Raw genomic sequence first — 16371 nt, forward strand, 5'->3', positions numbered from 1 at the left:
ACAAATACCATATGCTAACACATATATATGGAATCTAAAAAACAAAAAACAAAAAAATGGTTCTGATAAACCTCGAGGCAGGACAGTAATAAAGACACAGCCATAGAGAATGGACTTGAGGACACGGGGAGGGGGAAGGGTAAGCTGGGACAAAGTGAGAGAGTAGCACTGACATATATACACTACCAAACATAAAATAGATAGCTAGTGGGAAGCAGCTGCATTGCATGGGGAGAACAGCTGGTGCTTTGTGACCACCTGGAGAGGTGGGATAGGGAGGGTGGGAGGGAGACGCAAGAGGGAGGGGATATGGGGATGTATGTATACATATAGCTGATTCACTTTGTTATACAGTAGAAACTAACATAACATTGTACAGTAATTATACTCCAATAAAGATGTTAAAAAAAAAAAGAAAGAATTTCTTTCTATTGGCCCATATGCTGTACACATATATGGAAGCAAAGTCAGTGCCCAAGTGCAGAGGAGCTGAACATTCAGAGCTTCAGAGCAAGCGAGCAGTTTTTCCAATCACTGTCAAAAAGTCATCTTCAGCCAAGGCACATGGTGCTTCGTCAAATATATCTTTGGTAATGGCTATGTCAGATTGTTCCCAAACATCTTCAAAAAGTTGTGGGTACTTTAGGGCTGGTATCTTACTCTTAGATAAAATAAGTTTTTTTCAGTGCTTCAGCTAACTCTTCTTTCCATTTAGGAGAGATGGCACTCATTCCTGTAGTAAGAATAGATATGTCTACAATGCCAGTCTGGGGGTTAGCAGCAGACTGCTTACAGCCTCTCTATGGATGTCTGTAACTTTGCTTCAACTTTATTTGAATATCATACTTTAGCATGGGCTTCTGCTAAGCCATTTTAACGATTCCAGCTTTGGAGGGTATGCAGAAACCATTCCTCCTCTACTTGAGCTTTGGTGACAGCCTGGCTGGCTTCCTGACTCAACCTAGGCATCCAGTGCTGTGACAGCGTAGTCCTTCAGCACTGCTGTATCCATGAACTCCTCTTTCACATGCTCCCTGCTCGAGCGGTACACAGCCACGAGGTGGTGAGCCAGATGCCTGCCACAGGTTTCATCCTGAGGTCGAGCATGAGGAAGATGGAACCGAACCTGGGTAATAAGGTGTGAAGTCGCTGGATATTTTCAAAGGTGGTATTTTTTAGCGTTACACTAAGACTCAATAGAATTTGCTGCTGTCAGGATACGTGTGCATGCATTGAGCTTGCAAATAACCCCAGCCATTGTGGTAAGAAGAGTTAGCTGTTCCTTGGCTTCAAGCAACGCTGATCTTGTACTTTGATTCATCTTTTCAAGTATCAATACAGCAGATGCCACTGTCACTAAGGATAAGGGCCTGTCTGCAGGACCATCTGGCTCCTTTTGGGGTCTTTCACATATACTGTTAGGCCGACTGCACTGAAGCCCTTCCCAGGTGCATATTGGCCCCAGGGTACCAGGTTGTATACCTATTGCAGGAGCTGGGACTTGCTGGTCCCAGGGTCACTGCACAGCAGGATGTTGATCTCAGCATGAAATCTGCCTCTTCCTGTTTGACTAAAATCCTTCCCTGTTCCCCAGAAAAGCTGAAGCAAGTTTCCCTTTTTGAAATCTTCCTGTTCTTAAGTGCTTGGACCTGAGGCTGAAGCAAGTCTCTCATAAATGGCTGGTTTTCTGGAACGTTTCTTAAGTAATTCCACATGCTTCTCTGAAAAAAAGTTTCTGTTTTGCTTCTTCATCTCCTTTGTGCAGACGCTTTGCATCCATTTTCTGATAATGAATGATATCAATGAGGGTTTTGTAGACAGACTTCACATTACTCACCCTTGGGCTGATTCAATAGGAACAGCTGGATAAATGCCTGTGATATGCACTCTGTCCCCAAGATGAATCTTGTCAACAATGTCATTGTTAGCAAAAGGATGACAGCATGAGGCATGTGCCCGGCAGGCATATTTTCAGGAGACTCTTGGAGTTTGATCATCTGTTTGTCAGAGAACGTGACAAGCAGTCGTGGGTCAGCACCGCACTGTGGGTGGTATGGCAGCATGCCCATACTCAGGCTCAGCGCTCTGACAAGGTCCATCTCCACTAGGAGAGCATGGGTGCCCACCGGGCACCGGAAGAAGGCCCCATGCGTCTCTGGAATCAGCTGGGACATCCTCATCATCGTGACGTTGATGGTGATGAGCTGACTGGTGTCTTCTGGATTCAGGTTCTTCATGTTCTTCATCTCCAATACACTGAATGGTCCCACTTGTATCTGATGTTCTAAGATTGAGTCAGGTAACTGTCAAAGATCTCATCGAGAGTCATAGCAAAAGTCAGGATAACTTCCAGTGGGAAGCAGACGAGCTGTCTCTTCAGATTTTTGCCAAATGATTTTATGTGTTCACAGTTTACATTTAAAAATGGCTTCCCCATAATAATAGTTTTTCCAAGTAACTGCATGTACGGAGGTTCAGCAATATCTACGGCAATATTTTCTTCTTCTTTAGCCAGAGAGTCAATAAAATCTCTGCAAATTTGTTTTGCAGGTTTCCATATTTACATCTGTTCCTCAAATCAGAAGTTTTTGGCCTAGAAGCTGCTCACCGGCCAGTGTATCTTCTGTTGCTGGCCCATACTGGAAATCCACCTGCAGACCGTTTTGTGCAGAACCCAGGTCAGGCCTCTGCCTCATGGGTGTGCCCCTAACACCACTGCTTGGAGTTCTCTCTATCCAAGAGCTGAGAGTGCCACATGTCAGTGGTGAACTGACAACAAAATCAAGAGGAATCACTGAAGAATGCATCACAGGAGAGCTGGATAATAATGTGTCCTGTGCAGCGGGGCTCTGCAGGTCAGCTCCAGGCCTGGTCAGCATCATCTGCTGCTTTCCCGTAGAGGGAGAATCCTGGCCTCATCGTCTCCGACATGGAGATGACCTGGCTTTCTCACTTGCAACAGGGGAAGTTGGCCGCCTCCAAAGCCCACAGGGCTCCAGGTGCACCTGGAAGGTTGTGTTCCCAGATGCCCCAAGAAAAAGTTTTTAAAGGTTTAAAAAGATATAAAGTATTAGAATTAAGTGATGACAATTTTTTGAAGATGATATCAATATCTACTTGAAAAACACAAGGAAATAAATTACAAAGAAAGAAGTAAGAATCTGGAGCTTAGTAACAAAAGTTGATCAGGTCAGTCACAAAATATATCAAACACCAATAACTTCCTCATGTACCTACAATGACTAGTTTAAAAATATAGTGGAAACATATCCTACTCATGATAGTGTGCACAAACACATGCATACACGCACAGATGCGCATACTCAAAACCCTACAAAATTTCAGGAATAAATACAACGAAAACATGTATGAAGAATACTCTAAATCTTTTCTGAGGGTTATAAAAAGATAACTATATAGATAGATACCATGTCCATTCAGGGACATTAATTCTTTGTACTCCTTGCATTAGCACATAGGCTTTGTAAAGCGTATAGAGCATGCTCAGAATATAGGCATGCAGTGGTTACTTGAGTGTAATTAAGAATTTTATCACTAGAATATTCACATTGTAATAAAGAGCCTGACCTCATTTGTGATGTCTGGCTGCTGACTTCTTTCTAAGCTTCGCTTTTCTTTTCTCATTTGGCTCCACATATGGACACGCTGATTAAGAAAGCCCATCCTGCACCTCCTTCTTTAACACCCCTGGGAAATTTAAGCCTCAAAAATCTCCAGCCCACATAAATGGGAACTTTTCTTAGCCCCATCCCTTAACCACTACAAATGCCCAGCCCATTCACAGTGCTTTGCTCAAGCCAGCTTGGGCCTGCATGGGCCCACTCTGCTTTCCCCAGGAGTCCCTGTGTGAGTAGTAAACTTTTTCTCAAATTCTCTTGTTTTGTGAAGTGTCATCAGCCTGGACATCCAAATGGGATAACCAAGACACTCAGATGAGGCAAAGTAATACGATTGGAAAAACTTAACTCCGTTTTTAAGGGCAATTTGAAATGTGAGAAAAAAATAATGAAATAGAACATTTGCAATCAAACATATCATTCAAACATTGTCTCTAGATACACAGAATGGATATATTCCTTTAAAAAGTGCCACCGGGTTGAAAGTTTACAGGAGAAAAATATGCAAATATTCCCCCAAAACAAAAGTTCATAATTATCATGAAACCATTGTTTTGATTATAAATTTTCTAACAACATTTTACATATTGAATTGCTCCATAAGAAATACCTACATATTATAGTGTCTCTCTTTCCCTCCTACTGATACTTCCACTAAATTAGTATCTCCTAAGCAACCTCCCAAACAATTATTCTGTCTTTGTGAGACAGCTTCCGAAGAATGAATATATTCAGGTTCCTGCATCCTAGACAAACCATGAATTAATACATTGGCAGGATCGGAACCATGTTCAACAACCTCCCTTGGATTCATACCTGCCAACTCCCTACATAGATAGAGCTGGGGGATTTTGGCAACACCTTGAGCTTAGATTTGACTTACTCATGTTTCACTTGAAAAATCCTCCTCTGCCAATATATTCAATACATTTAATTCTCAAGCACTTCTGTTGATAAGACCCTAAATTCTCATTAAAGTGATTCTTCTGCAAAGAGGATACAGTACCGAGAGGAAGATCCAGGCTTTTCTCCATTTGAAACATTTTTCCCTCTACTTCCTGGTTTTGGTACATCTAGCTCCCTTTTAACGTTAATTTTTAGATTTTTCGCTGGCATTTCTAAATACTTCATATTTCATTTGACTAGCTATTTCTCTAACTATTTCAGGAGAAAAAGGAAAACACATGCAGAAAGAAAAAGGATGCATAAAATGAAGAATATAAACTTCCAAATGGCTGTCTCCTTTGTGTAAAGGGTACAGGAGAAATTTGTTTGTTTTATTAATCATTTCATTTTAAATCCAAGAAGCTGTGTGAGACAAATGGAAAATGCCAGCAAGGATGACATGACAAAGAGGCTAATAAACTGCAGGATGCTTATACCTTTGAGAGGAGCTAAACAACATTATGGTAATGGAGCAGGTAGCTGAGCCAAAGCAGGTCACAGCCAGGCTAAATACCACATTGAAAGTGAAGAAGAAGAATGCCATCAAGTACCCCCAAATAGTTCACAAATGCTGTAAAATACTAACTGTTTATGAATATTTTTGTTGTAAGGTAAATTAAAGATCATCACATCCAATGTCTTACCATGCATCATCTAACTGAAAAACACCTAGGTCTAGTGTTTATTTTTTTCAGTGGATGGTGTAGTTTAAAGAAAAAAAAAAATAACTTTTTGTATTTTGTGACAGGTACCAAAATAATTTGAGCATCTCTGACCCTAATGATATAATGAAAGTGCATTGAAATATTTCAACAACTAATTTTTTACCTGCATAAAATTTCCTTATAAATAAATAAGGGCTCCCTGTTTCATAGATGTATATGATTTTCTGACCTTGATTTTTTAAATATTTCATTTACCCATTACAGTGTTTTGTGCTTTGAATAGGTAGCAACATTAGTGAAAAAAAATCCTACTAAAAGATATCTCATCAGACAATGACTTATTGTTCCTCCTTGCATAAAAATTAGGAAGATTGAAATGCTAGTCAGACTTGTGGTTGCCAAGGGGGAGGGGGTGCAGTGGAGGGATGGATTGGGAGTTTGGGATTAGCAGATGTAAACTATTATATATAGGATGGATAAACAATAAGATGCTATTGTTTAGCACAGGGAACTATATTCAATATCCTGTGATAAACCATAATGGAAAAGAATATTAAAAAAGAATGTCTATATGTGTATAAGAGTCACCTTGCTGTACAGCAGAGATTGGCACAATACTGTAAATCAACTATACTTCATTAAAAAAATAAAATTAACAACAACAACACAAAAAACTAATGGATGAATAAAAAAAAAAAGAAAAGAAATGCTAGTCAGAAATTACCTTCTTGATGGTCTCCAGCATGGAACGCCCTCCCTGCCAGGGCTTGGAGTTCTTTCTGATACATGACAAACTAGCCATGCTGTGCCACTTTCGGTCCTCCAGCTTCTTATGAAAAGCATTAGCAAGCAGAAGCACCGTGTCATATATGTAAAGGTTTGAAATCTGAAAAGACATTAGACAGTAATCATTAGAATCATTGATGCCAACCATCAAGAACAATGAGAAAATCATCAGCTCAGTTGCTTCCGTTCATGTCATAGATGGTTGGTTTACTGGGTTATTTATTAAGCAGAAGGTTGCTTTTTTCATTTCCTGGGCAATTTTGTTATTGAGAATGAAGTCTTGTCTGATTGTATGCCTCAATTGCTTTTTCAGCTTATTTAGTTGTGAAAGAGAAGATAAAAAAGGGAAGTTTCGACAGAGCCAAGGCTGTTAGTGTCAGACCTTAGAAAATCACTAGTCCTTATTTCTTTCTGAGGAGGTAAGGATCTAAGGGCTTAAGACTAGAAGGGCAAACTGAACAATACGTTTTCTGAATATGTCAAGTTTTTGCATTCTGGTTATTCAGATGGAGAAATATCAACTTGATCTTACATAGAAGATGAGTGTCATAGGTGCAAAAAAAAAGGAAGCAGACACCTGCCTGTACATTTGTGCCTCTGGAGATAAAGTAATGAAAAAAGTGAGAGGAAACAGCACCATTCATAAACATTACAATGATCAAGGGTCTATACAAAATTATATACATGTGCATTGCAATTAATTAACATGACAAATATCATAAACTATTCACTGTGAATGTGTGTTTACATTAACTCTGTCTTCTTCTAATGTAATCATGTTATCTTCCCTCTATATAGATCTGAAATGAATTATACACATGTTTGATAAGCTGTATTGCACTCTTACGCTTAAGTCTTGCCAGAGCCACTATCCTCACTGTTAATTACCGATGGTGTTTATTTTTCAAATAAATTAGAAACAATATTTTAAAAATACAGACACCAAGAGATATCCAAGGTCAATAACAGAGGTTAAATAATATAACAGTGTTATATTATTTCCTTTTTGAAGGAAAACTCTAATATAAAATTAAAAAATAAGAACTCAGCTATAAAAATTAAATCCATTTTAAGCATGTTAATTTTCTCAGATTTTTAAGAGTCTTGTTATCACAGTTTTTTCCTGCAAATAAAGGTGACAGTACTTTGATTACCCTTTGCTTATAATTAATCATGAAGGAATCTTATGAAATTTTCTGTCCACATCACAGCATGGTAGTAAGCTTCAACTATTAGTATGATGAAAGTTTGATACTATGAACAACTGTTAATAAGCACTTCCTAACAGTGCCTTTTGAGTTTTCTTTCAAAACTAGGTAAATCTTTAACCATTCGTGCTTGTAGACCTTTCTTTAAACAGACTTTGAACACCCTTATGCACTAAGTGAAATTCCAGTTTGTTCCTTTTTTTTTTTTTTTTAATATTTATTTATTTATTTTTGGCTGTGTTGGGTCTTCGTTTCTGTGCGAGGGCTTTCTCTAGTTGTGGCAAACGGGGACCACTCTTCATCGCGGTGCGCGGGCCTCTCGCTATCGCGGCCTCTCTTGTCGCGGAGCACAGGCTCCAGACGCGCAGGCTCAGCAGTTCTGGCTCACGGGCCCAGTTGCTCCGCGGCATGTGGGATCTTCCCAGACCAGGGCTCGAACCCATGTCCCCTGCATTAGCAGGCAGATTCTCAACCACTGCGCCACCAGGGAAGCCCCCCAGTTTGTTCTTTATAAGGAAATATTAGGATAGGCTATTCTCATTCTCACCACCCCCTACCCCCCTGCCCAGCCACCAGATAATTACTAGAGGGAGTAGGAGGGATGGTGCGATTGGCAATGAATGAAGAGTGAGACTTGATGTTAACAGTACCTGATGAATCAAACTTCATCTGAATTAGACTGTGAAGACCCAAAAGGTAAACCTAGACGAAACATGATGGATGAGTGAGCTGTACCCAAAAATCCAGAGCAAATCTTTTGATGATTTCTCAATAATATGCAATAATCTGGCCTTTTCTGACCTCTCCTGCCCCACTGCCTCAAACTCGCTTGCTCTTAGCAACCTAGCTTTACTTTGTTTCACCCTCTGACTGATTTCTTTAAGTGTGTAGATGAGACAGTTGTGGGAGCATCCTTTGATGTCTCTTTATCTTTCTCCATCTAGTTAACTTCCTCTCATATTCAATTCATGGGTCACAAGCTGGGTGAATCCTATCCTGACAACTTCTCAGGATTCTCCCCACTCTCAGTCTAGGTGGGCAGTCCTCGTTTTATCTCCCATACCACTTGGTGCATACCTCTATTGAAGCATATCATAATGCTAAGATTTCTTAAACTCTGCTTTTCACACTAGAATATGGGTTCTTTCTGGACAAGGGCTCATATTGTACATATTGTTTCCCTTTGTACTTTTGTTTCCCTTATTTTTTATTTCCTCTTGACTTAGCCTAGAGCCTAGCATATATTTGGTTTTTGATACACTGTTGTCAAGGAAAAGAAGTCAAAGAAAAGAAAGCCAAGTTTAACATCAGGTAGGTTTAACAGAAGTCAAGATAAGAGAGACCTGCCAACCTGGCTACCATCCAAACCTGACACTTCTTGTGGCACAGTCTCCTTTACACACCTTAAAGCACGCACTTTAGCATCCATGATGGACATAAAGCTGAGTGCTTTGTACTCAGTATGTGACAGGTGTTTTCAACAAATGACTACCTCTCCTCATTTCCCCACTACCTAAACTGCAGGATCAAAAGGGAGTGATGACATTCTCTGAGCTTTCTATTACCCCTTCTTTTACTTCTTTTTCAGGCAAGTACCTATTCTCTTTTGAGGTTCGTGTTCGTTTCTACGCCACACATTACAGCCCCTTTCTGCCAGTATCTACTGACCTCTTGGTCACTCTTTATTCATGACTCCTCCCTCACAGTGATCCCAAACTGCCTCCTTATATTGAAAAAAGGTCACTTCAGTTTCTACACAGATGACCTTCACTTCTACTCTGGCCATGACCAACACAAATGACTATTTACTAGACCCAAATGAACAACTCCTCCAACATCTTAAACTCCAGTATCCCACGAGTCGACCAATCATTTTTCTCTACCTACTGTTACTACACTTGTTTTCTGACTTCACTGACCATCAGGACCAACCTCCTCTACATGCCAACCTTTCAATATCTGACACCTCCTTTGTCTTGCCCTGAAACATCCTCTTTCCTTCAGTTGTTTATCATCTGGTATTATTTCTAGGCTGCTCATCATCTCCGCATTCTTCCTCTGTCCTTCTCTTATTTTTCAGTGTTTCTGTCGAAAGTTTAGTACCCAGAACTAACACATTATTGCAAATGTGAGCTGACTAGGAGAAAGTAGTATAAGACGCTATCTCTCTTGACCTTAGCAAAATACTTGTGACATAGCGACCAAGATTACATTAGAGTGGCTTGGAGCAAATATGACTTCTGCTATACTCCAATCAAGTTTGCCTTTGTCTTAACAGCCTTAAACTGTCAAACCGGTTCTCATGCATCTAGACTGTCTGTAATCGACTTTGAACCTATACTTTATCTCTGTCATATTTCAATTTTTAGGCATATTACTCAGTGAATATTAACAACTTGAATCTTGATGATATAACACAATGTAAGCTTTCTCTCCTAGCTTTATGTCATTTACAAATCTGATAGGCATACTTTATTCATTTTCATTTGTGTAGTTATAAACATTTTGAAAATATTAGGTCCAAGGACAGACTCTTTGGGTGACCACAGAGAATTCCTTGCACTTCAAGAGCAGAATATTTATCAGCGTGGTTTGAATATTCCTCTAGTTCCATACTTCTCAAATTGAGGGTAAGAGAAGCTCTGGTGAAAAGTTGTGGGTATTAAAGATACTCAAAGCTACAGAATACATCTGGGGCATGTTCTACGCTTATCAATTTGGAGAGAAAACAAAGTAATTTAACTGATAAATTATTTGAAATATTACTTTTAATTTCAAAGAAACTCATATGTTTTATAACTTTTAAAGATAATAATGAAACTTTAATACATTTTGAACTTTTTAAAAAATCTGAAGCCAGAGTGTTTACCATCTTCTGTTCTTAGGAGGCTTTGGTGAAAATGTTTGAATGACATCAACTTATTTAGACTTTTTAATGTCTTCCCATAAGGATTTCATAAGGAAATTTGTCAAACACTGCATTAAAATCAATATACAATAAATAGATTTATGACATTCTCCCAATCTAAAAAAATATTAAGTAGGACTTAGTCTGGCAGTGCGTGCTCTTAAGGAAGTCCTATTATCTTATTTGAAGTTCCCCAAACCATATATTTAATAATATATTCTACAATTTATCCAAATATTAATTTTAGTGTGTTCAACTCTGGTTGTCAGATCTTTTTTCCTTCCTTTTGAAAATTGGGACAATTACCAATGTCTTGTACTTGGGTTCTCTTCTCGAGTACTTCTCTAGTATTTCTAAATTGCAATATTGTGATCATATCTACTGGTTTGTTTACTGCTCTGAGCAATTATTTCTCAGGCCTTATTTTAGAGGAGCAAGGCATACGCTAACCATCTCCAAACCCCTGCTCCTTCTAAACCAGTGGTGTACTTTTCTTTTAATGACTTTAATCTTTCCAATTTGAGGACATTTTTTTTCCTAGATGGAGAAAACAGAAGCAAAAGAATTTGAATATTTCTATTTTCCCTCCATTGGCAGCCAAGCTAACATTAGTTTCACCAAGCAGTAAATGGTTCACTTCCTTCTTGCTTCATATATTGCTAAAAACTCTGTTTCTAGCGAAAAGGTATCTTTAACATTTATTTTGCAACTTCAGCTAATCCTGGATTTTAGTCTTTCTGGCACAAATTTAAAGATTGAGGAAACATGTTTTTTGTTCTTTCTAAATCTTACTCCCCTTTCTACATACACTGAAATATGTAACAGCCTGGAGATCTCTACACAGGCTCACTGTACCCTCTTCTCCTCTGTTGTACTGATTATTGTGATTTTATAGCTAGGTTTCTATTTTTAGAGCTGACTTGAATCATATTTTCATAGATTTTTTCTGAGTTTGTTTTTTAACTGTACCCTGCTGATAAGATATAAATCTGCCTGTGATCATTTTTATCTGCATTGTTTTTATGGACTCCAAGTTGAGAGGTCTGTTTTCCTAGGGAACCTGGAGGGGGGGGCTTCAAATTTTTAATAAGTACTTTTCTTGTTGTTTTCTTTAACTTCAGTGAGATAAAATATGCACCAAGGCAAGCCTCTATATCAAATGTTCTTCCTTTAATGGGACATTTTAAATTCACGAGCCCTGCATTTAGACACTTCATTATATAAATCTTCACATATAAAAGTTTCTGTCAGTTTTCCTTTTATATATTAAACATTTAGTCAAATTCTATTAAATATACTAGGGACGTTAAATGTAATACATGCACAAAGAAAAAGTAATCATCCTGTTTTCTTCTATCTGTGGGTTTGAGGGGAGTATGATGAAGGTATAGGGCAGGAGGAGTGGTGCTTCCAGTACATCCTTAATTCATCAGATAGGTCTGGGAATATAAAGATAAATAAAATATTTGTTCCCTGATTTGAAGGAATTCATTAATTGAATCAGAAGGATTGTGCTGTTAGGCGAATGTGCTTTAAAATACTATATAGTGACTTTCTGCTTTCCCAATCTGTACATTTCCTACTACCTCTTTTGACAGGAACAGCCTTTAATATCTCATGATTTTCTAAATCAAAGTTCTTTCATGTTTTTCTCTATTTAAAATTCTATCATTTCCACATGAATTATATTCATGACCAATTAATATGAAAAGATGGGTCACTGGAAGTATGAACCTTAAACCTTGTTTAGGCTTGAGTAGCTTACTTTGACCCCTGCCTTCTTATCAATTACATTCAAATCCACAAATATTTACAAAGGTGCAAAGCACCATGGTAGATATGATGGGGGAAAGAAAAATAGACAAGTAGTTAATGTGATTTTTTGATGCCTGGTCCTGGAGAGAACCTATTCTAAAAGAGCTTAAAATTTAGTAGGAAAGTTCTATGGGCAATGATCCCAGAGCCAGCTGCCTGGTAAATACACATGGCTCATTACAATGGTAATAAGTATGAAGAAATGGTTAGATAAATGGTAATTTATCTAAAAAAATTCAAAGCTGACTAAAAATAGGGAAGCTGTGGAGTTATCTTTCAAACGAAGTAGTTTTGCCAAGTCGACTTATTTACCCAGTATTATTGGGAATGAACTAGTTCTCCTAGGATTATTTTCCCAACATTTTCAAACTAAACATCTCTAAGTACTAAAATGTTTTTGATATTAAACATTTTGAAGGAATAGGTTGCTAAAATGTATCATTTTTTTTTTAACCTATGAAATTGACCATGACTTTAATCTTTGTTGATATCTCAGGGATATTGTTTAAAAATTAACTAATATACTAGCAATATACTACAGTGGTACTCTTAGGAACTGCTTTATGATAGAGAGTTGTTTTACAGGGAAAGTCCTGCTCTGATAGGATATCTGAATTAGTGTATCTGTTTGATTTCTCTTTTCCTGTCTCTTGCCTAGCTAGAGTGCTTCTTATGGAGCCCTATTCTTGTTGATGTGCCTGCCTTTGTTAAACCTCCATCAGATTGACATATTGAGAACTCCAGTGCAAAGAGAAATAAAACAAAAAAATCTGATAGGATTTTCCTTAAGAAAAAGAAATAGGCTCCAGGTGAGTATTAAAAGGGCATTCTTATGAGTAAGCTTCAGGGACTTGGTGTTCTTTATTTTGCTGCTCAGAGATTGTATTCATCTACTCTCAAATTCTTTATTGTATTCTGAATAGCAAAGGTTTCAGCTATATCCCCTCTGAGTTGTATATAACTTTATAACACTACAGCATTTTTTGGATTTCTAAAATTTTTTTGGTGAAGTTCTTCCAATCAGAAATTAATCTTTAAAAAAGAATAAACTTCTATATCCTTGTTATGCCACAAAAGGCAAGCAAATTTATTAGCTTAATAATTTGGAGTTTGGCATTAAAGAGTATCAATCACAAATTCACCATGAGAAATGCTATCAATATACTTGCTGAAAAGAAAAAAAACCTTTACTTATTATATTTTTATTAAACAAGTAGGTATTTTGCTGTAATGAGGTCAAAGTGATCAAAGACAGATTCTTAGCACTCTCCCCATCAGACTTATGAAATTGCTGGAAGAGGAGAATAGTTCAGAAAATGGAAATGTGTAAAATTCTGAGTGCAATGCCACTGGAAAAGCTCTCTCTACAACTGCCCAACAAAACATCCTTGAAGAAATATCCAGGGACTTAGAATATACCTCCATATTCTGAGCAAATGGATCCTTTGGATCACACAACGTTGAAGATATTCGATGGTTGCCACGGAAACATCGCTGACTTATATTCTGGGGGACTGGAAATGTCTGACGAATGATGGTTAACCTTCCAATTGACCTTCTTACAAGTTCCTGTACATCCACATCATTTATTTCCTATAAGATAAGAAATGGAAGAATTAGAAATGCTTTAATACAGTAACAGAAACATAAAACTATTAATGAGTTGTTATCTGGAAATGCTAAGAGATTCTGTTACTGTAATACATTTGCATAATGCTTAGCCCACATCCAAATGAAAGCAACAACACATGTTCATTAAAATAATCAACTCATTTGTAGTTGCTGTCTGTGCTTTAAACTATATGCATTTATGTATATAATTAATTAATACCTAAATAATTTCAAATGGAGCAACTGACTTAAACACATTTTATTAATAATAAGTTTATAATATGTTGAACACTTCAGAAAAATGTGTTGTCTAAACATTGGAAAACATCGCAAATAACTTGCTATTACACTTAATTATTCATTAACGGATTTCAAGGTACTTTGACTACCTAGGAAGATAGTTATAATGTAAGAATAATATATATTGTTCTTAGCAATGAAAAATGAGGTTCTTAAATAAGACAAGTAGAGAGAGAATGAGGAGATATTAATTTTTAAGACTTTTCCCAATTATTTCTTAGAACTACTGGTGTTAACTCATACATTTCTCTTGGTAAAGAATAGATAAAACAAAGTGCTCACTAACTGCTGAATGGATAAGTTAGTATGTAATTGTGTTCTTAACATAAAGATGAAAAATTCTGTTGATTAATGCAGTGTGAACTCCAGTGATGTTTATCCAAATTAATGATAGTTTGTATATAAGCATTTGCCGAACTCAAAGAAAAGCATTTTCTACTTCTTTCTCCCTGCCACCTCCCAATCCCAGACTTAAATTTTAAGATTTGACTCAATCATGGATGTAAAAGTAACAAAAATAACATAATATTTTCATAACATACATCTGTTCTAATTGAACATTATTCTAATTGGAATTAGAATAGGAGTGATCAGAATAAATTTTAGTTTTAATGCAGTCTTTACTTAGGTAGTTTGTGCTCCATGGTGTCCATTTGGAACCTTTTAAACCAATGAAGCCTTTGTAATTAACATATTATTGGTTTCAACAGATTCTTATGGCATCGAAAATAAAAAATTTGACACATGATGCATTTTGGAATACAGTGAGCATTTCTCAGTTTTGTATCAAAGAATTATTACAGAATAATGAAAGAGAAAAAGATGATTTACAAGTGTAAATTTTCTTCTTTCCTTACTAGGCTAATCACATATTATTCTTTCTTATAGCATATATTAGCTTTAAAATTCATCTTTTACTTATGATCTTTATGAAATATAGATTTCTCTAAAAATAAAATAACACCTGCCATCAGCTATATCCAGTGTAATATTCTGGATTTCCAGTCGATTAATCCTTAATGTACCATAAAAAATTATTTTTCTCAGTTTAAAATGCCATCTTTTTCTTTAGTGTGTGTCATTTCACTGGCCCCCAAAATTTCTGTCTGGCAAAAAGCAGGTCACTTTTTAAGTCTCTGTCACCTACTCACAAAATAAAATTAAACGGTGTCTGTCAACTTCATTTTAAGCCTGAAATTTAACTAGAAAACTTTCAAAATTAATTATTATTGCTATTCAATGTCTTTACATTTTTTAAAATTTCATATTGTGCAGATGGGAATTTTCATTCAAAAAGACAGTGAAAAATTCTACCACTCTTCGCATAATATTGACTAAGTTGTGTTATATACATGGTCTTTTTTTCTTTAGCGATACTAAGATTTATCAACATTTTGTCAAACAGCACCATTTCTACATGCTCCACCCATGGTGAACTACAAATCAGCACGTTAGAATAAAAATTTACATTTATTAAGACCCTACTATATTTTGGGCAAAATACTAAGTACTTAACCTATTATCTCATTTTCTGCTAAAAACTACATTCTGATTCAGATACTGTCATTCTCATTTATAAATAAGGAACCAAGAAGATTCCAAGCTCTTCATTCAAAATACCCTTTATTCATAGTATGAATTTATAAATGTCATCAAAAGAGACACTCTCTGAAGTAATTACACAAGAAATCCATTTTTCCTTACAGGAATTATTTAGATTAATATGCATAAGTGATAGGAATTAAAACTATAAAGATATATTATTCTAGCATTTAATAGTCTGATGATTCTATAAGAAATGATAAAGTCATCTGTCATGAGCCAAAGTCTTTAAGAGGACTATTTTTAAACCCACAAAAGAGGATGGTTACCTTTTACAGGTTCTAAAAGCTGAAGTTCACAGGTGTCTTAGAGACAAAGCTATATTTGAGAAAATGTCAATTTGAATTGAATATATTTTGCCTATTATTATTTGGGGAAGGGAAAAGAAAGTAATATTCTGGGAGGAAAGAATCTGCCATTCTGAATGAAGCTAACAGACAGTCTGTCTCAAAAAATTCACTTGCAGTTTTAGTTTTGACACCTGATCTCAAAAATAGTTTGATAGTGATATGAAAACTTGATCAGACAGCTATTTTATATTTACAGAACTTTACTTCTGCATTCCAAAAAGTGCATTTCAAGAGTGACAGATGCAATGTTATATAAACACTGGAAGCCAAGTGAATATTTAATCTATTAAGAGATACTTTTAAATGAAAAATAAATCTGTAAGTAAACTGCTTTTATTAAAATATGAAACTATTGTATAATCTTTTGGAATCTACATTATTCTAACGTGCTGAATTTTTAAAATGTTAAAATATCTGATTTTTTAAAATAATCATATGAAGAACCAGTTCAGTACATACTCTACCAAGCCCCCTGTACTACCCAAATACGCTACTCTTTAGAAAGATACAGAAATTTCCTGAGTTTGAAAGAATTTAAAGAAG

At 36.4% G+C, this 16371-nt stretch overlaps 1 protein-coding gene and 1 pseudogene across 2 annotated transcripts in view; both read right to left on the minus strand.

Moving 5' to 3' along the window:
• Positions 1-16371, minus strand: part of GRID2 (glutamate ionotropic receptor delta type subunit 2) — a 1388009-nt gene that overhangs the window by 528103 nt on the left and 843535 nt on the right. For both annotated transcript variants that reach the window (XM_061191720.1, XM_061191719.1), the window contains 2 exons: positions 13385-13558; positions 5973-6134 (listed from right to left, as the gene is read on the minus strand). In XM_061191720.1, the coding sequence (XP_061047703.1) occupies positions 5973-6134; positions 13385-13558 (336 nt within the window). The remainder of the gene's footprint in view (positions 1-5972; positions 6135-13384; positions 13559-16371) is intronic.
• LOC133092494 (DNA replication licensing factor MCM4-like) lies at positions 506-3684 on the minus strand (annotated as a pseudogene).

The sequence above is a fragment of the Eubalaena glacialis genome, chromosome 5 (genome assembly GCF_028564815.1).
Source record: "Eubalaena glacialis isolate mEubGla1 chromosome 5, mEubGla1.1.hap2.+ XY, whole genome shotgun sequence".
Classification (NCBI taxonomy): Eukaryota; Metazoa; Chordata; class Mammalia; order Artiodactyla; family Balaenidae; genus Eubalaena; species Eubalaena glacialis.